This window comes from Euprymna scolopes, chromosome 18 (genome assembly GCF_053919585.1).
Source record: "Euprymna scolopes isolate OS-2025 chromosome 18, ASM5391958v1, whole genome shotgun sequence".
In the NCBI taxonomy this organism is placed as follows: Eukaryota; Metazoa; Mollusca; class Cephalopoda; order Sepiida; family Sepiolidae; genus Euprymna; species Euprymna scolopes.
The window spans coordinates 31,306,918-31,332,934 of NC_136499.1; the positions used below are offsets into that span (position 1 = coordinate 31,306,918).

Sequence of the window (26,017 nt, forward strand, 5' to 3'; positions counted from 1 at the left end):
TGTCTCAGTCATGAAGGACTGATCCTCCACCGAAAGAGAACAAAAAATGGAAGTGCAGCATCTGAAGAACAGATACTACACTTTGATCTTAGCTAACAATCATGCAATCTACTTTTTTATATATAAATAAAATTTACAAGTATGTATTTCTATACAATCATCTCTAAATTATTAAACCTCTCATACATAAGCTTGTGCGTCCATGTTTCTCACCTAGACATAACTTTGGTAAATAAACGTAGAATTATTTTTATTTACTATTAATCAAGTTTTTGAAATGAAAATAAAAGAGAAAACTAAAACATTATTTTAATCCTTATATTTTTAATTATTTTTCGCTAAGCTAAGCTCTCCAATTAAATACAGCTAGTTAATAATAATAATAATAATAATAATAATAATAAAAACAAAATATTAGAATTGGTGCAAAAAATGTTTTTTTTATAAGATACTAGCGGGGCTACCCGGCGTTGCTCGGGACCGTATAAATAATGAGAAAATTGAATTAACCTGTCTTAGAATTCTCTCTCTCTGTCTCTCTATCTCTCTCTTTTCGTCTTACAAAAATAAATTCTTGAAACTAAAACATTTATTACATGGTCTTTTGGCTAAGATCAAAGTGTTGTATATGTTCTTAGAATTCCAGCGGTCTCATCTTTTGTAGAAACAAACGTTACTCGAAAAACAAATACAATCACTCTTATTAGTTTACATTTTAAAACACAGTTCCTGTCTAGACATCTCTCTCCCCCCCCCGCCTCTCTCTCTCTCTATCTGTTGTTGTTGTGTGTGTGTCTCTCTCTCTCTCTCTCTCTCTCTCTATCTCCCTCTGTCTGTCTCTCTTCGTCTTCCTTACTCTAAAGAGTGATAAAAAAAAAAGAATATGAAGTAATGCTAAAAACATCGATCGTTCTCTCTCTCTTTCTCTCTATCTCTCTCTATCTGTTGTTGTTGTGTGTGTGTGTCTCTATTTCCCTCTCTATGTCTCTTCGTCTTTCTTACTCTAAAGAGTGATAAAAAAAAGAATATGAAGTAATGCTAAAAATATCGATCGTTTATAATTTTTAAGCGTATTATTTTTTGTTTTACTTCACATTTTTTATGATTCAGCGTGTAGCATTTATTAAATTACATATTTCGTTTCCTGTGTAGACATCTCTCTCTATCTGTCTCTCTCTCTCTGTTTGCGTTTGTGTATGTCTCTCTCTCTCACTTCGTCTTCCTTACTCTAAAGACTGTTACTAAAAAAGAAAATGGCATCTGGCTGTTTTTTTTTTGTAAAAATTTCGATTGTTAATATTTTTTGTAAGCATATTTTTTTTTTACTTCACATTTTTGGCTTGTTATTTTTCGTTTAACTATCGTATCAAACTATTTTTTACGTGCTAATAACTTTGGTAACGTTGTCATAGCGTAGAAGTTCATAGTTTAGCTTGTGTGAGGGTTAAAAATTTTTTTTACCGATAACAACAATGTTTTTAAATTCAGACTGCCATTACAGCTTGCTGATGTCAAGATCATGTGACATGACTCAGCGGGTTTTAAATACAAGTTGACCCAAAATAAACGGCCCCGTGTACACTTTATGTAGAAGAGTTGGCGCCCACATTTTTTGAGGCAGTTATAAATCGATTTAAAAATATGTAATGTTTAACATTAAAATGTCACATTTTTTTGCCCCCCCCCCCTGCAGAAAATCGATCAGTTGACGCACTTCTGATGGTCCTTTTGGGCCAATTTTTCGATATTTGTCGTCCGGAGGGTGGAGCTTTCATATGAGACGAAGTTTGTGAATTTTTGTTCCGTCAGTCAAAAGTTTTTAGCAGACACACAAACATACATACATACATTTTCGCTTTTATATATATATATATATATATATATATATATATAAATAAATATTAATTAATTAATAATTACTATGTGTGTAGTAATTATTAATTAATAATATTTAAATAAAAAATAAAAAAGTAAAAACGTCCTAAGATTTGGGCGAAGAAAAATGTAAAGAAAGGGCAAATAACTCCTTTCTTACAATAAGAGAAAACGCTCAGGGAATGAAATAAAGAAATTAATCGCTAATAAGAAAATAAATAAAAAATTCAAACAATCATATATATATATATATATATATATATATGTCAAAAAACGATATTATTTTTGCACCAACATAATAAAACAAGCAAAAACAAATAATTGCATATTTTATCTGGAGAGCTTAATTGCACGATTGAGCACAGAACTTCTGCCCAGAGGGTTGTTTTGTTGTGTCAACTGATCTGGATTAACGGATTATATCGAAATACTTCCTAAAGGCGTCTTCAGGCTTCTATATTTTTGCAGGGGTGTTCTGTCATCTATATATAAATAAAAGCGAAAATGTGTGTATGTATGTGTGTGTGTTCGCTTTTTGTGTATGTCTACAAAAGGCTTTTTTTGCCGTGATTCTCGGTTGGGTCGCTACTTCTTAAAACTTTTTATATGCTGTCTAAATAATAATATCTACGACTAAGGAACTCAGGTTGCAGCTATCTTTAATTTATCCGACTTTTACAAGCTATTTTTGAGACTTTTTGATCGTCAAGTAGCAGGGAAAATAGAAACTGGCTTCCAGCGCAAAACTAGGTCAAACATCACGCGATTTAACATTCTCGCTTAATAAACATCAACTTAACACACTTATCAATTCATCTATTCACATGGTCGAGATGGTTAGGTCGCAGATTTTATTTTCCATTTTCTTTCCACCTCCGCATCAATTGGGGTTCAAGCCTACCTTTCTACTAAAACTTTTTTGTTCTTCTACACCTCCAAACACCTGGCCAATGTTTTTTTTTTTTTTTTTTTTTTTTTTTAAACAGGGTTGTTTTGATCTACCCCCCCCCAACACACACACACACACCTCCAAACACCCGGGCAACACCGGGTACCCCCTGCTACTCTTCTATATATATATAAAAGCGAAAATGTATGTATGTATGTGTGTTTGTATGTCCACCAAAAACTTTCGACAGACAGAACAAAAATTCACAAATTTGGTCTCATATTTAAGCCCGACCATCCAGACGACAAATATCGAATTTTTGGCCCAAAAGGTCCACTCTAAGTTAGTCAGCTGACTGTTTTTCCACAGGCCCCCCCCCAAAAGTGACATTTTAACGATATTTATACGTAATTTAATAAACGCCGAGTCATGTCACGTGACCTTGATGTCAGCAAGCTGTAATGGCGGTCTGTATATAAAAACATTGCATATAATAAGAGATTGCTATCGATAAAAAGGCAACTATCATACAAATTGAAATATTAACTTACATGTTATGAAAATGTTACCAAAGTTATTAGCAGGTTAAAAATAGTTGGATACGATAGTTAAACGAAAAATAACAAGCCAAAAATGTGAAGTAAAAAAAAAAAAATATGCTTAAAAAATATTAATGATCGAGGTTTTTACAAAAAAACAAAGCCAAACGCCATTTTCTTTTTTAATAAGACTATTTCTCTTTAGAGTAAGGAAGACGAAGAGAGAGAGAGGGAGACACACAAACACAGAGAGAGAGATGTCTAGACAGGAAACGAGATTCGTTTTACTATGTTTTAAAATGTAAACAATGCATCTAAACATTACATATATGAAATGTGAGTGAATGGATTTGATCACATCCCAGGCAAAAATCCTTTGTTTTTGAGTAACGTTTGTTTCTCTACAGCTCGAGATCCCAGGTATAACCTCCCCCTTATTTTCTTAGTAGGGGGGGGGGACGAAAGATGAGACCGCTTGAATTCTAAGAACAGATACTACACTTTGATCTTAGCCAAAAGACCAAGTAACAGTCTTATACAGCTTAATTTTCTACCGAGGTCTATCTTCTATTATTAAAAGATGCATAATTTATATTTATCGATTACTAAATTGAGACAAGATGTCATATTCAAAAAATCACATCTGAACTAAAAACATTATTTAGAAGGCTTTCCTTATTTTCAAGTGACGTTTGCAAAGCATGACCTACTTATTTTCTTAGTGGGGATGGGGGGGGGGCAAAGATGAGACCGCTTGAGTTCTAAGAACAGATACTACACTTTGATCTTAGCCAAAAGACCAAGTAAAAAAAAAATTCATATTATATATTTTTTGTATATTATATTGAGACAAGATGTCATATTTCAAACATCACACATCGCTAAACTGCTGATTCCAAATTCTGAAATAAAACCATTATTCAGAAAGCCATTCTTAGTATTGGGAGGTTATGTTTTTTTTATATAATCTTCAGTTAAGGAGGAAGGGGTTAAAGGAATTCATATAAAAGTATTATGTACTAGCAGATTATTCGACGTAGGTGGAAATACATTGAATACCTCCCCCTTATTTTCTTAGGGGGAGGGAGGCGAAAGATGAGACCGCTTGAATTCTAAGAACAGATACTACACTTTGATTTTAGCCAAAAGACCAAGTAAAAAAATGTGTATTATATAGTTATTGTATAATATATTGAGACAAGATGTCATATTCCAAACATTACACATCGCTAAACTGCTGATTCCAAATTCTGAAATAAAACCATTATTATTCAGAAAGACATTCTTAGTATTGGGAGGTTATGTTTTTTATATAATCTTCAATTAAGAAGGAAGGTGTTTAAGGAATTCATATAAAAGTATTATGTACTAGCAGATTACCCGACGTAGGTGGAAATACATTGAATGTTTCCTAGCAGAATACCCAGCATTGCCTGGAATCGGATAAGATTGGTTGATAAATGTACTAGCCTAATACCCGGCGTCGCCCGGGATTGTATTACATAGCTGTACTAGCAGAATACCCGACGTAGCTCAAGATTGGATAAAATTGGTGTATATTGTACTAGCAGAATACCATGCGTCGTCCGGGATTGTATGACATAGCTGAAGTATAGGTCCGATTCAACAACTTTGAAGGTGCTTGAGCAGTATAGTTCCGATTCGACAATTTTGAAGGTGCTTGCGCAGTATAGGTCCGGTTTGAAACATTTTGAAGGTGATTGTGCAGTATAGGTCTGATTCGACAATTTTAAAAATTCCTTGTGCAGTATAGGTCCGATTTGACAATTTTTAAGGTGCATGTGCAGTATAGATCCTATTTGACAATTTGGAAGGTCCTTGTGCAGCATAGGTCCTATTTGACAATTTGGAAGGTGCTTGTGCAGTATAGATCCTATTTGACAATTTTGAAGGTGCTTGTGAAGTACAGGTCCCATTTGAAAAATTTTGAAGGTGCTTGTGCATTATAGGCCCTATTTGACAATTTTGAAGGTGCTTGTGCATTATAGGCCCTATTTGATAATTTTGAAAGTGCTTGTGCAGTATAGGTCCGATTTTTACAATTTTGAAGGTGCTTGTGCCGTATATGTTCGATTTGCAAAATTTTATGCTGCTTGTGCAGTATAGGCCTTATTTGAAAAATTTTAAGGTGCCTGTTTAGTATAGGTCCGATTTGAAAAATTTTGAAGGTGCTTGTGCATTACAGGTCCGATTTGACAATTTTGAAGGTCCTTGTGCATCATAGGTCTGATTTGACAATTTTGAAGGTGCTTGTGCAGTATAGGTCCGATTTGATAATTTTGAATGTGCTTGCGCATTATAGGTCCGATTTTACAATTTGGGAGGTGCTTGTCCAGGATAGGTCCGATTTGACAATGTTGAAGTTGCTTGTGCAATATATGCCTGATTTGAAAAAATTTAAGGTGCTTGTGCTGTATAGGTCCGATTTGCAAAATTTTGAAGGTGCTACTTGGGAATACAAAATACTTTATGTAGATTACCAAACTTAAGAAACATGGAGTCTGGTCATTATCAGATGGATGACTACTTGGGAATACCAAATGCTTTACAAAGATCATCAAAGTTAAGCAACATTGAGCCTGATCATTATAAGATGGGGGACTATTTGGGAATACAAAATGTTTTTTGTAGATCACCAAAGTTAAAAAAAATGTAGACTGGTCATTATCAGATTGGTAACTACTTAGAAATACATAAATGCTTTATGTAGATCAACAGAGTTAAGCTACATGGAGTCTGGTCATTATCAGATGGGTTACTACTTGGGAATACAAAATGCTTTATGTAGATCATCAAAGTTAAGCAACATGTTCTTGGTCATTATCAGATAGGGGACTACTTAGGAATATCAAATGCTTTATGTAGGTCAACAAAGTTAAGCAACATTGTCTTGGTCATATCAGAAGGGTGACTACTTGGGAATACCAAATACCAAAGTTAAGCAACATTGTTTTGGTCATTATCAAATGGGTGACTACTTGAGAATACAAAATGCTTTGTATAGATCACTCAAATTAAGCAACATGGAATCTGGTCATAATCAGATGTGTGACTATTTGGGAATACCAAATGCTTTATGTAAATAATCAAAGTTAAGCAACATTGTCTTGGTCATTATAAGATGGGTGACTACTTGAGAATACAAAATGCTTTGTATAGATCACTCAAATTAAGCAACATGGAATCTGGTCATAATCAGATGTGTGACTATTTGGGAATACCAAATGCTTTATGTAAATAATCAAAGTTAAGCAACATTGTCTTGGTCATTATAAGATGGGTGACTACTTGGGAATGCCAAATGCTGTATGTAGATCAGAAAAATTAAGCTACATGGAGTCTGCTCATTATCAGATGGGTAACTACTTGGGAATACCAAATGCTTTATGTAGATCAGAAAAATTAAGCAACATTGTCTTGGTCATTATCGGATGTGTGACTACGTGGGAATTCCAAATGCTTTATGTAGACCACCAAAGTTAAGCAACATTGTCTTGGTCATATATATATACTAGTAGAATACTCAGCGTCGCTTGGATTAAATGAGGGTGGTAGAATGAAAAGTTTGTCCTGGAAATGGCTTAAACAATTTTCAATCTCAAAATTACTTTATTTGTGAAGTTTATTCCGGATATGGCTGAAACAGTTTACGATCTCAAAATTAGATTAATTCATATATATTGTTGGTTTTTGTAAAAGTTTACTAGGTCAGTTTCTGTAGGGGGTGATCCATATTTAAAAATTTTTTTTTCTATACTTACTTGGAAAACCTGCTCAGTGATGTTCCAGAAATGATATCATTTCACTTAAAAATATGGCATAGAACACAGTAATGTGGAATTTTGTAGTGAAGCAAGGATTGCCTAATCACTAAACTTAACACATTTGTGTATTTGTTTGTAAAACCTACCGAGTAATCTTCAGGAAATGAAGTATTTTTCCAAAAATAATTTGGTGTCGGTAGTGGGGAATTAAAATGAAACACAATGTAAAATCTGATAATGAAGCAAGGGTTGTCTAATCACTAACTGTGTCAATGTGTTTATGCATAAATTTGAAAATCCTACTGAGACATTGTTAAAAAAATGTCATAATTTTTCTTACAATTTTAGTGCCGATAGTGACGAAAGAAAACACCCAGTAATATTGAAATTTATAATGAAGCAATGGTTGCCTAATTCTTAACCAAGATGATGTATTTATGGACTAATTTGGAAAGTCTAATGATCTACTTTCTAAAAATTGTTTTAGTTTTCTTAAAATTATGGCAGCCTTGGTGGTAAGAGAAATTATTTAACATGTTGTACAATACTTATCGATAGTATGTGAAATTGTTTCATGTATTCATTTTAATTACCCGTCCGAGGGTAGGTAAAATTATTTTAAATATGTGTTGTATATTACCCATCCCCGCAAAGGAAATATTATTTCATTGGTATAAATAACTTATCCTAGATAAGGTACAATTATTTGATACGTGTAATACCCGTCCTAGGGTAGGTAAAACATTCTTTTGCTCAAAAAAGTTAATGATACATAGACATTAAAAATTCCTCTATCCGAAGAATAACAAATATGTTTAAAATCAACTTCAATTTTCTCATTGTTTATATGGTCCCGAGCAACACCGGGTAGCCCCGCTAGTCTATATATATAAAAGGCAAATGCGTGCACGCATTTTTTTATATGTCTCGAAAAGGCTTTTTTCGCCGATGGTCCCGGGGTTGTTACTATCGCTTAGAAGTGTTTATATACCCCCTAGATAATAATATCTAGGATTTGGGAACGCACGTCGCCTCTAAATTTATTTACGTCGACTTTTATGAGATTTGTGCTATTTTGCTCTGCCCCCTGTTTGTCCTCATCATTTGTCTCTATACTGCCATGTTTCAAGTCAGCATACTACTCCTTAACTATTATTTCTAACAGAAAAGAGTTCAAATAACACTCATCAAGCCATTGCTTTGCTTGAATAGTATTTTTACCTATCAGAAATCAATGCTCCAACAACACATGGAATTCAGATTTTTCCACTGTTTAAAAAATTTGCAACTGTAATTTGCATAGTATAATTCGATTGGGTTCAAATTTGATGCCTGCCATTTGAAGGTTAGTACTTATTTAAAATCATATTTTAGTTTAGGAGTTACAGCATCTAAATGTAAGGCCCGGGATGTGTTATACATACCTAACCTTATATAAATAGAGATTCCCTCCACTGGAGCAACTACAACTAGTTGAATCCTATTTACGCATTGTCACTGGATGAAATTGCAAGTTTTAAATCAAAACTAGATATCATGCCAGGCTATCAATCTAACCACTTAAAAGAGATAATACAAGAATGTTGACAGCAAATTATCGGATGTTATCAATATCATTTCTACAAAAAATTGATAAAAGACCGCAATCTTTATTTTTGTTTGATTTAACAATGTCAAACTTGGTAAATCTAAAATCTGTTAATATGTAAAAAAAATTTGGATTCTTCAGACCATTGTTCTCATCTTGATTCTAACAATGTTTCAGTCAATGTAATCACAGGCATCTTGCCAAATTCAGAAATCTATGTGGAATTTCAGCTGAACCCTTTATTTAATCCACAGGGGTAGATTGTTCTCATTTGATCTGCCATGATCAGATAGAAGTTTTAAGTAATTTTAATTTTCTTCCTAATATTGTCTGCAGCAAAGATTGAACCTTCAACCTCCAGAACACTGTCGCTTAAAACTGATTATTACTTAATATTTTTATCAATGTCTATGGAGGTTGAAAGCTCAAGTAAGTGTTTATATATATATATATATATTTCATTGAAAGGATATTGTGCATAATGTGTAAGAAGTTTTATTATTAAATGTGGTGACAATGTAATATTAGACATTTTAATAAAAATTATATATGCTAAAAGTTAAATAAAATATTTTTTTACAATGTGTGTGTGTGTGCGCGCATACATGTGTATATGTATGAAATAGTAAGTATATATTAATGGTGGGATGATTAACTGAAATTGGAAAAAAAATCAAATTTTTTTTGAAGGGGGGGAGTATCAGAATCAGTACTGGAAAAAATTCCAATTCCAAAAACGATGCTTTTAATTGTTTTTGTTGTTTAAACCTGAATTTTTCAGTTTCATGGCACTAACTATAAAATAAATATTTATTGATTTCAAACTACCAATTAAATTAAAATCTATAGATCATAATAATGAATTTAAGTAAAAATTACACTAGAAAAAATAGCCTGGATCTTTGCAGTAATATGAAAAAGATCTCAGTAAATATTGAGAAATTTTTAAGAAAATCAGATTTGGAATCAGTAATTGTATTGGAATCATCTCATTATATACACACACACACACACACTCTAGCTGTAGCTGGCCACGCATTGCTTTGCCTCAGTATGGTTTTAAAAAAAAAAGTGCAGGTTTCTTATAAGTGTAATTTCACAATACTTTTGGATAAATAATATTTGGAAATCTGTAACAATTGCACTCCCACAATAAAGATGACAAAAATGGATACAGTTGATACAAATATGGAATAGAAGCCAGCAAGCATGAAACCATACAGAAACCCCCATTTCATAAAATTATCTCACTTTTCACACTTCTTGTATTAATATATTTAATATATTTCAAAAGACTTCATTTATAGAAATGTAAAAAAAATTGTTTTTTTTTTTGTTTCATGTGCAAAGTGCGAAACCTGTTTTGTTTCAAGAAATTGTTTTTTGTTTTGACATTTTTTTTTTTGTGTTGTTATGAAATGATAAAACTTTATTAAACAGGAAGTCCTGTTTCGTAAGCGGAACATTTTTACATCAATTCTAGGTTTACACCTGACACCGATCCTGACGAACTATCGCATATGCTTCTGTAAAGCCTACAGTTTTGTTTTTAATGTTATAAACTTTGATGCATTAAATAAAATAGTTGAAACAGAAGTCTTTTGTGTGGAAGCAAATGTAGTCGCGTCTTTCTTTTCTTACAATTCTTCGAATGTTTTGTTTAATAATAAAAAAAAAATTAAAAAAATAAAAATTCTTCCGTTATTTGCACCACATTTTCCGCTTATTATTATTTTTTTTAATGGTGAAGTGTACACTTGGCCATAAAATCAAAAACGAATAATTAACAAAATTATGTTTTTGCTAACAATGCTATAAACTGTGAAAAAACTATTGGTTTTCGTGTTGGATCTATAGAAGCATAAAAACACATCAATCTTCATCTATGAAAATCAAACAGGGAAATAACTTAAAGTAAAGCTTACTTCTGCTTTTTAAATGCAATTGATGTCAACTAATAATAATTTTAAAAAATATATAAATTAAATAAATCAACTTTAATATCCCTAAACAGAACAATTAAAACAATTATATTATTAATAACCATTAATAACATGGAGGCAGCTATTAAAATAGATTTTCTTTAATGTAATATGTAAATGAGGTAAGTTCTTTAATATAGATTTCCTTTGAATAAATAGTATATATGGAAATTATGATAGAATAAAATGTATAAAAGTCAGTTTTCAGTATGGAAATTAATTTGTGAATCAGTGTACCTTGTGTATATAAACAAACATGAATACGACTTTATTATAATAGATATGCTTGTTCAGCTATGATATCAATGTTTGTCAAAGTAATAATACGTCTGTCATAAAAATTTTTGGTACATTACTGAATTTTCCTCATGTTTTGCATTCTTAATTGCAAATATTTTACTTAATTTGAATGAGATGTCTTTAACAATTAGCAGGGCTACCTGGTATTGCACGGGACCAAATTAAGTATATATAAAAAAAAAAAGTAAGCATTCTAAACCAGCAAAGACGTTAAAACAAGAAATCAAACCATTTTTTTTTTCTCATGTACTCTTTTCTCCCTGCTTCTAGTTTCATTTTTTTCTCACTCACATACCCGTATTCTGAATTTGTAACTGGCCGACATCAGTAGACTTTTTTCTTTTACCAAAACAGTCATTAACAAGTTTTTCTTTTTTTTTTAAAGTTTAACCTTTTTCAAACTGATATAAATTATTGCACAGTAAAAATAAATAAATGAAAAACATTATTTCAAATTATTTAATCAAGTAAAAATTCCATTTTTTACTCGATTTTAGTAATCAAGTAAAAAATGGAATTTTACTTGGTTTAATAATTTAAAATAAGGAAAATAATTATTCTTTTCATTGTATTTTCAAGTTAAATTCAATTTTTACAATATTTTTGTTTATTAAATTGTTAGGTAATTTGCTAAAACAACTATTTAATCAAGTAAAAAAAAATAATAGAATTTTTACTTGATTAAATAATTTGAAATAATAAAAATGATTTTTGTTTTAATTTAATAATTCTTACTGTGCAAAAATTTATCAGTTTGAAATGGGTTAAACTTAAAAAAAATTTGTTAATGGCGGTTTTAGTAAAAGAAAAAAAAGAAAAAAAAAAGAAGAGTCCACTGATGTTGGCCCACTGCTACACATAAAAAATGCATGTATCTGATTAAAATGGCTATAGCAAAATTTCAAGTCAATCAGGAAATTAACATATTTTTTTTGATTACCTGTTAGTAACATACAAACAATTAAATTTTTATTTTATATATATATATATATATATATATGCGCACACATAGATGTACCTACTTTGATTTCGTTTGCAAATCCATAAATTGATATATCAGTTCAAACATTCTTCATGTACAACTAAAAATAGTAAATCTCTTTACTTCTACATTATCTTTATGAATAAAAGATTTATTTTGCCATCTAATTTACACGTTTATAATGTTTACAGACATTATGTAAATTAAATGGCAATGCTCAAAAAAAGTCACTCTTTCTGAAAATATTCAGAGGCATTAAGAAATATTGGAGAGTGGTTGAATCAACATCAGGTGAGGGGGGGGAAGAAATTCACAGAGCTAAGTAAGAGATGGGTAACTTATTCAGTTAATTACAAATTGCAGCCAATTAGAATAACTAAAATAGAATAGATTTTCTAGCATAACTCAATCCCAGAACTAAAGCCTATTTCAGTATGTCTATTGTGTGATTAAAGTATATAAAAATGTTTCAAGAAAAATGTTGACTTGGCTTTAGTATAATGCATTACTTTTTTAAGGGATGTGGTGTTTGATCAACACTGCTAGGGAGCCATGACAAACTTTTATTTTTAAATCCTTGAAATAGTTTTTATGATAATAAATAGATGATCTGGACAATAATATTAAGCCTAGCATAAATTCTTGGAAGTGAATTAAAGCAGCGATTACAAGAGATTAATTGATTTACAAGCAAAAAAGTTTTTAAATAAAGGATTTGGGACTAAAAATTTTTTGTTGCTTTTATCGTCATAGTTTTAAAGGTTGAAAAACTTCCAAGACTATATATATATATATATATATATATATATATATATATATATATATATATAAGTGAGAATGTGTGTGATGACACTTCTCAACCTATATACTCAATGAATTTTTGATCTACAGACTTGAAATTTGGTATATAGTATATTTAGATATGTGAAAAATTTTAATCGGTTTTCATCTGGAAAAAGGGCTGCTAAGGAGTCAAAATTGAAAAATTGGTATGTGGGAGTGATCAGATTTTTATGTTTGCTAACCGTTTCACAAATGTGCATGCATAGTTCATATTACAAATAACTCATTTTATAATAATAATAATAATAGTTTGAAAACACCTTTAAAAGATTGTCATATTGGTCTAATGGTTAACTCACTGTCTTTAGGTTTTGGTTTCGATCTCAGCTCAAGTACTCTTTTTTTGTTTTACTTACAAGTGAATTGTTTAGAAAAAACAAATAAACATAATATCTGCATGCACATATCTCAGTTTCTGTATTAATTAAAATATAATATTATGCATATTTTATGACCGGGCAATGCCGGATGGCCTGCTAGTAGATATATAAATATATAATATACTGTGGAATGCAGTAGCACTAAATAAGGACCATTCAAAGTTATAGTTGCAATTTTGAAAGCTAAAACATCCATTTTTGCTTGAAGCATTAAAAAAAAAAAAAGAAAAGAAAAAGAAAGCAAGCAAGCAGACTTTGTTATACATAAAAAAAAAAAAAGTAATTTATCATATAACTATATTACGATTCAGACTTTTTTTGGTAGTTTATTGGTAACTTGTAAGCTCCAAAACTGTCCAAAAGAACTGCAGAAAATTTTGCATGAAGCATCCTTGACATGTTATAAAAGTATAAATATTAATATTACTAAGTGTGTAAATATTATAAAACAATTTTACTGTTACTAATAATACTAAACACTTATAGGCTTCAAAGCTATTGGGAATAATTTTAACAAATTTGGTGTTTTTATTACGTCAAACGTGCTACAGGAAGTCAAAAATAAAATAATACCAAGTATAAACACTGACAGGCTCCAACAATAGTGGAAGCTCTTGAGATTCTGGATCTAATAAAAATACTAATTATGATATTGTAAAAATCCTTTACATCAAAAACTCATTTATGCAGATTTTTGATGAGTTAATAATTTATCTTTTTTTGAGGGAGTGGGGGGGGGGGTGAACAGTTTTTCATTAGAAAACGGTATAGTTTGGAATGACACTGCTCCTCTACTTGAAAATTATTTTCCTATATTCTATAAAATATATCAAACTATAAATAAAATCAACCTATTCCTAACTTGACCAAAAAAAACAAACTATTTCTAGACGATAAGTTTTCTTTTTTGTTTTTCTAAACTGCATCAATACTCGTACAAGCAATATTTTAAATAATCTAATTTAACTAAACAATTTCTAAATTCAAATATAAATAATGATATTTATTTATTGCAGACTATTATTCCAGTAGCCCATGGCACAGTTGATAGAAACATTGAATTTCTACGGTTCCAGATGATGTTGTCTGAAGATAGCGGTTTCAATCCTACCCAAAGCTGGCCAGAGGCTTACTTGGCCAAAAACCTGGTGAGACGACAACAACTACGGATGGCAGTGATTGCTGAGAATGCAGTTAGGAGATTCAAAGTTCCTATCCGTCGCGGTTACCACCTAACGAAGGCCAGAGGAATAGTTGGCCGAAACGTCGTGAAACAACAACTAATAAAGATGAGAATAATAGTCAACAATAAATAAATTAATAGAAATAATACTCATCTCAATAATGAATTGAAATTAAAAAATAATATATATAAATGATGATGTTGGCAACCTTCTGCCTCATGAGACAATGACTTTCTACATCTGATACACTACAGCATCTGTTGTCGAAGCTGGAGTTGCCTTTCTAGATGCAGGCCTGGGAGAGAGCTAGGTTTGCCCAATTACCAGAGTCCGCCTCTCTGCGTAGCAGACAAAGTCTGACAGAAAGGCAAACCAATATGGTCGGAGCTAACAAAGCTGCAGGAGTTGCCGGAAAAGTGTTGCAGTGCTTCACCATCCACCTATCGGGACTCCAAGCTAAATATTTATCAGGGTTTACTCCCTTAGCCTTTGCCAAAGCAGTGGAGCTATTTTCCCATAGCTGGAGGATATAAGAACGCATTTTCATGCCGAGATCCAAGATGTTAAAATGCTGACGGTCAATTGAATAGCATTGAAACAATCTTCTGTTTTTACTGAGTTCGTTTGTTGTTTTTATTTTATATATAAATAAATAGATACAAGAATAACAAAGTCAAAATGTATGCTTTCAATCCTAAACAGAGTATCAAATGATAAACTGTTCATTTCCTTGATAATACCATGTACGACAATGAGTTGTATTGTATTTGAGCACTGCACACACTGATATTATAATTACGAGGGGCGTTCTAAAAGTAAAGTGTCCTATTTTTTATTCCGCCCAAATGGATCAGAAAGGATTGCAAATTGCATTGCTATGATGAATGAACTTTAGCATTCATGAACTAAAAGTTTTATCTCTGTTGCAGATATTGACAGTGTGAGACTCTAAGAAAGCAGCCCCTATCATAGATGTGCGTCAGAAGCAGAGATACATTGAGAATAGTGAAGACTATGTAGAAAAATAAATTCTGGAGCACAAAATGGTCGCTTGTTTTAATTGTACCAATCCAGTCTTTGTAGCCCTTTAACTTTTGGGGTTTAAAAAAAAAAAAAAAAAAAAAAAATAGGCGACTTCACTTTTGGAAATATTCTTGTACTATTATTTTGAGGACATGCATTGCATAAAAATATATAATATTAAAAAATATTATGGATGTGTAATGGGAGTCTTTAAGTTAAATAGTTCTGATGACCACAGAGGAAGCTTAAATCAGAAAAATTTTGAGAGACGAGTAGACTTTGATGGTATGGCCACATTGAAAGAAGAAATAAGAGTTCTTTGATTAATAGATGTATAACAGTTGAGGTAGCAGGTTCAGTACACAGGGGAAGGCCAAGGAAAATACGTAAGAAAGTGATAAAAATTACCCCTTTTTGGATAGCTTGATTTTTATGTACATTAAAAAAATGACCTTTGACCTTGTAGATAGGCAAGTAAATAAAGACAATAAATGGCGGCAAATCAATTGAAAAGGACACACAATTAAAATTATCCGAGGTAAATGATAATAATTCAAGCTCAATATCAAGTTGATTAGTGCATTTAAAACCAAGCACGATAACTAAGAAATTTCAGCAAGCAATCATTGTCAGGCATTCATTTAAAACAGTTGTTATGAATCGGACTTGTACAACAAATGAACAGTTACTGAAGACATAAGGTTGGGAGCAGCAGCAGCAGTGGCATGAAAGATAGAGAAGTGGGAAAAGAAAAACTTAGTCAAACACAAAAACTGGAGGGTGCATGCAAGTAGACAAAACATACAATAACCTAGAACGAGCAATGGTAACATGTGAACTGGAAAGTGAGAAAAGGCATACATGTATGTAGAGAAAAGTCCAGAATAGTTAACAGTAGAGAACTATAAAAAAAAAATTAAATAATCTATAGCAAACACAGAATTAAATTCTCTATGGTCCTGTATAATTTTAATGCATGAAAACAAATTATATTTTTTATTTCAAAATTTTATTTTGATGCTTGTATGTTGTTGAGATACATAAAAACCAAAATGGCATCGAAGTTGATGGTTTAACTTTGGTTAACTGTATAGTTAAAAGAGTAAAAAAAAAAAATTAAAAAAAAAAAAACAAAAAAACAGAGCAATTATTTGCTCTACCACTAACCCTAAGACCAAGTGCTCACCCCAACAACAAAAATTTTTTTAAAACTTGTAAACCCATATTTAATCGCTTTATCAAAGTTAAGTGATAATCTCAGGTGCCATGTTTTTAAGACATAAATATCGAAATGAAATTCAAAAAACATTTTTTTTACACATATTAAAAATATACAAGTGGGTAGAGAATTTAATTCTGTGTTTGTTATAAATCATTTGTTGCTTTTATTTTTTTGTTTATGGATTCTTGACTGTTAACTATTCTGTACTTTATCCCAGATATAGATGGGAGAGAGAATGTGAGGAAAAGAAGGAGGAATGGAATAATGGTTTGGACTAGCATTAAGCAATTGATACATACTTGATTACCTGGCAGAGGAGATGTTGTTGGTATGGATTCTACCACAGTCTCAGTTGCATTAGTCACTGATGATGATAACACCAGACCAGCCGGAGAAGAACTAGCCACTGGAGGTGTCGAGGAGGAGGACGTGGTGGTTGTGGTGGTGGTGGTTGTGGGCATTGTTGAACTGAGTGGAGCTGCAATAAGAGCAAGATTCCGTGGACTGGAATCTCTGCTAGCACAGTCCATGTCAGAGGCATGCTAAAAAAGAAATAAAAATAAAATAAATTTTAAAACATACAGAAAATTTATACTCTCAAGTTTTTATTTGAAACAATAAAATTTTGTAAAATAACTAAGTTTTTTTTTTTTCTTTTTAAGTTCTTATACATAGAAAAACAAAAGAAATGAAATATCAAACGTTCTGGTGCCATTGATAGTATGTTTGACTTACTTTATTTGGCATCATTTTTCGAAGTTTCTCCTTGTTTTCTTTAGATTTTTGCAATGCTAAAATCACAGCCACAGTGTCCAATTCCTTCTGGGAAGGTTTCATGTTATCCAAGAATATCTGCCAATTATAAAATAAAAATAAATATTTAATTTTCTTAAAAATTATAATTTTACATAATTTACATTAATAACTTTTAAATTTATTTTTTTATTCAATTGATTTCAAGTAAATTGGTTCAAAAGATTAAATAAAAAGACTGCTATTTATTGCAACGAAATTATAGTCAAATTTGCATCAAGGTATTAACTACTTACAATCGACTTTATTTTTAAGCATTTTAAAAGAAAGGTTATCATCATCATCGTGTTTCGCTCCATCTTGAGATCCATCATCGAGCAGTGTCTGAAGCATTCCTCAGGTCTGCATCAATGCATGCCTTGTTTAGGGGACAGTTCGTAAGGATGTGTATGGCAATCTACACATTGGCACCTCAGGGACACCAAGCGTCCTGTGCATAGTCCTACCTTCTCTTGGATCCGGTTAAGTGTTACACACTCTTTCCAGGAAAGTTCAGTCTACCGGGAGATCTTCTTTTGGTACTGGAACAGCCTCGTTTTTGACAGTCCGATTCCACCACGCAGGCGGAAGAACAGTGTTCATCCTAGGCCTGTTATTGTTATAAAGCTCTTGCAAGATGGTAGTATCTGCAGCATTTCTTGATGTCCATGGTGATTGTTGTTGCTCTGCTTGTCATGTTCTTCCTTCACTATTGCCTCTCTATAAATCTGAGGTGGAGTGATTCTGAGTAGCCTGTAGATAAATGGCTGGTTGGTTGATTTCAGGTTGTCAATAATCGTCCTGCATGGCTTGTTCCACTTGATGTTGACTTCTGCAGCATGAGCAAAATGAGTCCATGCTGCTGTGCAGTATACTGTGGTCAAGTAGACATGTAGCAAGCTTTCCTGTGACGTCCCTTGTTAACCTTTCAAGAAACGAATTGCTGCACTATGCTCATCTCAGCAAAAAAACAAAAAGGTGGTATGCAAAACATTAGAAAAAAACATGTTCGGAAGACAGAGTTTTTTTCAACTATTTGCTATACTCCACATTGTTCATCTTGCATGCACTCCTTTTAATAATAATTGCCTCTTGCCCCCCCCCCCCGCAGAATTGAACATGTCCACATGTTTATATTGTCTTATAAAGCTACCGTTTAAAGCAATCATCTGCACATGTAAATTATCTTAACTCCCAACATTCCAGCATGTGAAATCTTCATTCATGAAAATTGCATATTCAATGAAATCAGCCTTTAATTTGAGACTGAATCCAATCATGTCGCAGTCAGACTGGTCTACAACTACACGCAATGCATATTGTCACATAAATTAATTTTTATGGCCAACAAACAACGTCATATCTCAGTATCTTCTTTGCTTTATATTTTTTCAATTCAAATTTTTTTCTTCTTCCCAATAAATTTATTTGGATTGAAAACAAATCTAGAGAATTGTGCAGTGAAGACAGCAAACGAAACAAAATCAAATATACAATAAATAAATGTGTGCCATAACCAATAAAATTTACTTTACCTACCTACCTACCTCATTGATTTGTGTTTTAAATGCTTTTGTTGTCATCTCAGATATTCACTTTTTACAGGGTGTTAGCCAATAAAGATAGCTGCAGACACATAAATAATGTTGGCAGAAGAAAAGAAACTTTTATTGGCTATGGTAACATTTCATGCCTCCATTCAATTTCGAAAGACAATGGATACCCCCTGTAAGGTCAGCTACACATGTAATTGTGAGGCAAGGGTTACACAATCTTCAACCACACCTCTCCTGAATCAGTACTGTTTGAGTCCAGTAGCAAGGAGAAGTGCTAGACAACTGGAAACAGCGCTGAGATGAGTGAAAAGTACATACAACACCAAGAATTCCCAAATAGTTACCCATTTTAGTACTGATCTGCTCAATGTTGCTTAACTTTGGTGATCTAATGAGAACTGGTGTATAACATTTATTGCATATTTGAGTTTTTCCTTTAGTTGTTTGTTGGCTTCACTGCACAATTACCAATATCTATTACTAATGGAGATTTTGTATTTGTCTGAAGTCGAAACTATGTTATTACTATCTTTCAACACTCAATTTAGTTTATTATGTTAGTTCAGACTAATGTACTATCTCCTGATAGTTAATTCAAGGTGGAAGGTAGTGCAGTATATATTAAGTTGTCATAATACCATCCTTCCAGGCATTGCATCTTCCTTTTAGTGTGGTATCTGTTGTCATGAAACATGTCTCCTAGAAATTACCTTCTGTAGGTGGGGGTGGGGTGGGTAATTTAGTATATGTTTGTTCGTCATATATACCAACACTTATTTGTTCCCTTTGGTTACAGATATTCGTTAGTAATTATGATTTGTATTAAAATCTTTATCCCAAGTGTGAAAGCATTTTTTAGGCAAGTTTTTTTAATATTGACATGAAACAGAAAAAAAAATGTCTGACATAATTAGGGGGGGAAAAAAAAAAAAAAAAAAGCAAGAGTTCTTACCTCGTTTGCCCTGTCTGAAAACATAGCGAGAACTTTAGTTCGATAATCCAGTACAATTGTAACAGAATTGCCAATCATGGAAAGCTTTTCCATACAAGGTAACCCACTGATATGTTTGACTTCATTGATCTGAAAGAAGATATGCATCAATTCAGAGTTGATCCAATAACATCGGACTTAAAGAAAAAAAAAAAAAGAAAAGTAAAATTAATTTCATGTTTAAGGTTTGGTCTTATTTGTTAATCCCACACCAGAAGTGGTGCCAATCATTTTTAAGCATGTAAGAAAACTGGCTCGCATATTTGTTAGCCCAGTTTCTGTTTAAAGTTATAATTTTATTTTATTTATTCTTTTTTTCAAAACTGAGTAAACAAATACGCGAGCTGGCTTGACTGCAGGACTGAGGCTGGCATCCAACATCCAACTTCTGGTGCCGTCACAAACAAATGTAGCTACATACGAGAGCTGTTTACACTTCTTATCCTCCCTCTGAAGAAGAGATTTATTCTTGAAATTTTGGGGGAAATTCACACATCTACCGACACAATATGTTAGGAAATAAATATGTGTAATTGAAAATTATTGAAATTCCTACAATATTGTAATTGTACAGCTGAAGGTTTTATTTAGAATTCAATATGGTTGCCAGTATTTACTAGTAGCTTCTCAAGTTGCCTGGAAACCACATCAACTGATTTCACAACAAAATTTTTTCTTATTAATCAAACCAACAAAAAAAAAAAAAATACTTGAGAATAAGGGTTAATGAAATGAATAGATTGACAGTTGAATGATGATGAATACTGAGAGGATTTAAAATATTTACATACCACCCACTTAAAAAACAAAAACAAAAAAGCAGCCGATTCAGAAAACAGCAATTTTTCTCTCTTTGTCAGAAGCATTGTTGATGAAATGTGAAGAGTAAAAGGTAAAATAAGGAGAAAAAAAAAGACTTTCCAATCACCCCCAAACTATCTGAGAAATGCTTCTATGTAATAATAATAATAATAAAATATATAAAAAACAACACACATGCATACAAATGACTTACCTCAGCAATGTCATTGTTGCTGATATCCAAATTGACCAAGGAAAATAACTTGGACAAACCTACCAGTGAAAAAAAGAAAGAAACATCTCGTATAACAATTACAAAAAGGAGAAAACATTTCTGACAATAAATTAAAGTTTTTATAGCAAAACAATTTCCTTTGCAAAGCTTTAAACAAACCAGTGTGCTATATATTTTAATTTTATAAAAAAAACAAAAAAAACAAACTCTTATTTTGTCAATCCATCAGTTAAATTTTTTTTCTTAAAACATAATACATTGCGGAATTTGCCTCATTTTGAAATATCAGACATCTTAACTACTTTTATATATATTTCATTAATAATAAATTCTCAATAAATAAATCTGATGCCATGACCGGAAATCGAAACCAAAACATTGAGTTTTTCACTTTGAGATTCTACCAAGTGATGTATTTGGACATTCTTATAAATAAAGCTTAAAACATTACCATGACAAAAATAGTTATAGTCTTTGAGTGACATAATAGATATATGTTGCATTTCAAAATAAAAATTCAAACATAAGTGATAATAAAAATTTAAAAATGGGTAAACATTATCAATAGTGTCGGAAATTATTTTAATAGTTTAAAACAATTTATTTTGCTTTAACTAATCATCGTATGTAATTGTTTCTCAATTATATAATCCTTCAAGCCTAGTAAAAATATTTGACTGGTATGAGCATATATTTGCTAGTTAGGTTAAAAAAAAAATTGCTTGTGAATTTTTGGCAAATAGAAGTAACAAAGCAATCGTACCTTGTAAATGCCTGATTCTGTTACCAGCCAAATTTAAGGTTTTCAGGTTGCCGAGTTTGGTATGCAAAGAATCCAATTGGTGGATATTATTGTGAGAAAGGTCAAGAAAGGTCAGTCGACTCAACCACTGAACATTTTGGATGGTATCAATCTGATTATGACTTAGGTCCAAATGTTCCACTCTAGGAAGCAATTGCTAGAAATGACAAATAAAAAAAAAGAAAACAAAAAAGATGTGGTGAAACAGATGTAAAATAAGATTTTATTGTTCACGTGAAAACAAATAGGCCTGAAACAATTTTAAGCTTAACATTTTGCTTCTCTAACTAATAATTTACCTGTTATATAAAGGGTAGTTATTTTTTTCTTTTAATTTTCTTCCTTTGAAGATTGTAATGTTGGGTATGAGGCAGCCAAACCAGCTGTCAACATTGCCCTGCTTTTTATTGAAACCACCCGAGAGCTCTTTAGTATCCTCGCTGTTCCCTTAAGTGCAATTGTCTGGATTTCTTTTGCACTTGGTTCACCAGGAATATTAGTTAGGTAGCACTTCAGGTTCTTCTTTATAAGCCCTGTGGCACCTATAATAACTGGTATGATTGTTCTCTCCCTAAGATTCCAGTTTCTTTTCATATCATACGCGAGACCTTGATATTTGGTCTGTTTCTCCCTTTCAGCTCTATTCAGGCCTGTATCATTAGGGACACTTACTTCAACCAAGGTTGCAACTCTCTCTGACTTATTCCATATAACTATGTCACGTTTCACAGCAGCATTTTCAAAGTAGGTGGCTGGAGGAATTACATGGTCGCAATGTATGGTATAGAAGTCATTTCAACTGTTTTGCTGCTACACTGGATGTTTAATTTTTTACAGATGGTCCAGAGGAGGTAATTGAATACTACATCATGTCTTGCTGTGTAGTATTCATCCGCCAAAAGAACCTTGCAACTTAATACTAGATGACGCACACTTTCCAATTCTGTGTGCAAAACCTGCATTTGTTGTCATTACTGAGACCTGCCATCTTCTTGAATGCATTGGTCATCAATTCCTGGTCTTGAGCAGCCAATGGGACAGGGGCAGGAGCTTGTGACATGCAAGTGAGACATACAACAATAGAATCAAGATAATGATCGTAATTATTCAAGAAATACTTACCACGCTTTCATCAATGTTCTTAATATTGTTATGGCTAAAGTCCGCTTCGATAATATGGTTCCAGAATGCCACAATTAATGTCCCATCTTCGTCTCGCCAATGTGAGAATTCTTGAAGAAGTAAATCCTGAGAAGAATATTTATCAAGTGGAAAATGAAAAAATGTTCGCATGAATTACAGAATAACATATTTCTTTGGGAATTTTCAATTTTATGTTCAATAGTTTTGAGAAGATTATATCACCAGCCTGAAATCAATAGTCATGATCTTAAAATAGTATTATATAAAAGTGAATGTGTGAGTGTTTGCCAATAAGTCTTAAACAGTAGCGGATATGACAATGTTAGGGACTATGATATCAGTGCTTCATATGACCTCAATGGTTGGTTGGTTGGTTTTGTTTTACGGCATATCAACCCTTTTCGGGTTATTTAATGCCAAATCCAAAGATTTTGAAGAAAATTTCTTTAATAGAATATATTTGTTGTTTTCAAGTCAGTTTCTACCACTCTGGGTCAGAGTGGACCTGGGAGCAATGGTAATTAAAGGGTGGCTTCACACTCCCCAAAGCCCGCAAGCTGGGGCCTCACCACTGGATATAGTTTAAGGTCATATCCAGGACCTGACCTCAATGGTGACCATTACGTTAGCACAGTCCATAACACTAACCACGGACATCTAATGTAATGAAAGTGACATCAACATTATCTATAACAATATGAACTCCTAAAAAGAAATTCATTTCATGAATTACTTGAATGACTTTGTATTAATCTATTCAATTAGTAAAAATCTAAATTTGTTTGGCACTCTCAAATTTTAACGTCATGGCATCATCTGTAGCAAACTTTTCAAACTGCTAAGGCTGGAACGCTATATGTTTTGGTTTTGATTCTAGTGGCAGCCAAGTCATTTTTTTTTTTTTTTTAAATATTTTAAATCATTACTATATGGTACAATATAATAATCAATGCAATATTTTTGACATAATGCAATGGTATGATCGCCAAAAGTTGGAAGGTTCTACTTATAGACACTGGCGATAGGAATTGACGAATGAAATGGAGCCACGTTCTGCTAGCAACCAATCAGAAAACGGAATTCCTCCATAAAAAATATTGAATTTTTCAGCATTCCGACAACATTAACAGAAAAATAAAGAAAAAAAAATGCTTTCTTTTTTTTTCTCTTGTGTATTAGTTACCGTGTTCAGAAAACAATTATCGGAGAAGAAAAATATAATGTTTAAGCATCAATAGTATTTAAAAAAATCATATATTCCATAGTTTAATGTACTTTCTTTGAAAAATGTATTTATTTTTTTAAATTCAATTACATATTTTTTGTGAACAAAAAAATTAAATATATTTATAAATATTTTATCAAGGTTGTTTTCTAAAATAAACACCAACTTTTCTTCTATATTCTGTCTGAAGGGGGCAATCCTACTAGACATTACCACCTCCTTTGGGCAAGGTGTTTAGTTTATGAGACACCCTTGTTTTCAAGGTAGCTTGATTCTTCACTAAAATTTTACCTTGCATCCAAGTTTATCACCACGAAAATAATTAAGCTTGACTTTATAGCCAGTGTAACTGAATTTTCTATTTTACTAGAAGATATACAGGGTGTTGCTCGGTCGTAAAATATGCATAAATATTATATTTTAATTAATGCAGAATTTGTATTTATTATAAATAGAAATACCGCAGGTATTAAATGTAATGTTAAATTCCTTTAAAAAGGAAGTAAAAAAAAACAAACAAAAAGAAAAAAACGGATAGAAACTGAAACATGTGCATGCGAGTATTATGGTTTTCTTCTAAACAGTTCACTTCTTGTAAGTAAAAAAAAAAAATATTCGAGCTGAGATTGAAACCAAAGCCAGTGAGTCAAGTACAATAACCATTAGACCAGCATGACCCACCTTTAAAAGGTGTCTTCAAACTACTTACTCCTAACATAAGTAATCTGTTATGTGAACTATTCATGTATGCACATTCATGAAACAGCAAACATAAAAATCCGATGACTTCCATGTACCAAGGTTTTCAATTTTGACCCCTTAGCAGCCCTTTTTCCCCAGATGAAAATGGATTAAAAAGTTTTCCACATGTCTAAATAACCTATATACCAAATTTCAAGTCTGTGGATCAAAAATTTGCTGAGGTTGAGAAGTGTTCTCACACACACACGTTCTCATTTTTATAGATATATAAAGACAATTGAAATAACATATACTGTTTGAATCCAGAAATTCACTTCTAAAATAAGATCAGTACCCTTATTGAATGAAGACAATTTCTTTTCTTTTTAATTTGTTTATATATATTAGACAGAGAGAGAGAAAGAGATAGAGAAACATACACACTACTAAAACTGTGGACCTTGTTTGTTTCTCCCTGTGCACACGAGCATTCACTGAAGAGGCCACATTCATCCACTAGTTATCTTTGTCTGAAATCAGTGCTTGATTCCTATACTGGTTGCAATGTTGATTGTACGGGCTCAGTGCTGCAACAGGAGATCCCTCACCCCACAAAACCACAATTCCAGTATAAAACATGTATCAAAGTTTTATTAGATTACAATGATTTTTTTTCTCTAGAAAACAATAAACCAGCAATCTTGAGTCCAATCTAATCAAAGCATAAGTTCAACTGAGCACAAACAAGCCATCAGCTTAGGGTCCAAGGGCCCATATGTCTCACAGAAATCCAACTCTCACACTGTTTATCCTGCTGGAATATATAGAGATATTAGTGTCATTTTTAGTAGTCCGCACAGCCACCAACTTGAAAATCATGGGTCAGTTTATCTATGGACATAAAAAAAAACTTATCACACAAGAGCTCTTGTATCTGAAGAGAGATTAATTTTTCCAATATTCAAGTATCTCATAATCACAGCATAGAACCTCGTACGCAAAAACAAACAAAAAAACATTACTATTTCAAAGGTCAACCAATTATGCGGATAGTTCTTTCCTTAGATAAATATTTCTCTGGCCAAAAGTGTCATTTTTATTCACAGGCACCATGCAACTAACTAAACATGCAGCATTTCAGATATTTACACATTAACAATTAGAATTTATAATTCAAGATGAATTAAAAAGAAAAATTA

The 26,017-nt window shown here is 32.1% G+C and overlaps 1 protein-coding gene across 4 annotated transcripts in view; it reads right to left on the minus strand.

Annotated features, from left to right (window-relative positions):
- Positions 1-26,017, minus strand: part of LOC145297563 (nischarin-like) — a 109,168-nt gene that overhangs the window by 26,227 nt on the left and 56,924 nt on the right. For 2 of the 4 annotated variants that reach the window (XM_080143573.1, XM_080143572.1), the window contains exons 9-14: positions 22,892-23,017; positions 21,731-21,926; positions 20,947-21,005; positions 19,893-20,021; positions 17,328-17,444; positions 16,892-17,134 (exon numbers count right to left, since the gene is read on the minus strand). In XM_080143573.1, coding sequence (XP_079999699.1) covers positions 16,892-17,134; positions 17,328-17,444; positions 19,893-20,021; positions 20,947-21,005; positions 21,731-21,926; positions 22,892-23,017 — 870 coding nt within the window. The remainder of the gene's footprint in view (positions 1-16,891; positions 17,135-17,327; positions 17,445-19,892; positions 20,022-20,946; positions 21,006-21,730; positions 21,927-22,891; positions 23,018-26,017) is intronic. The other 2 variants (XM_080143571.1, XM_080143570.1) reach the window with 1 other exon arrangement.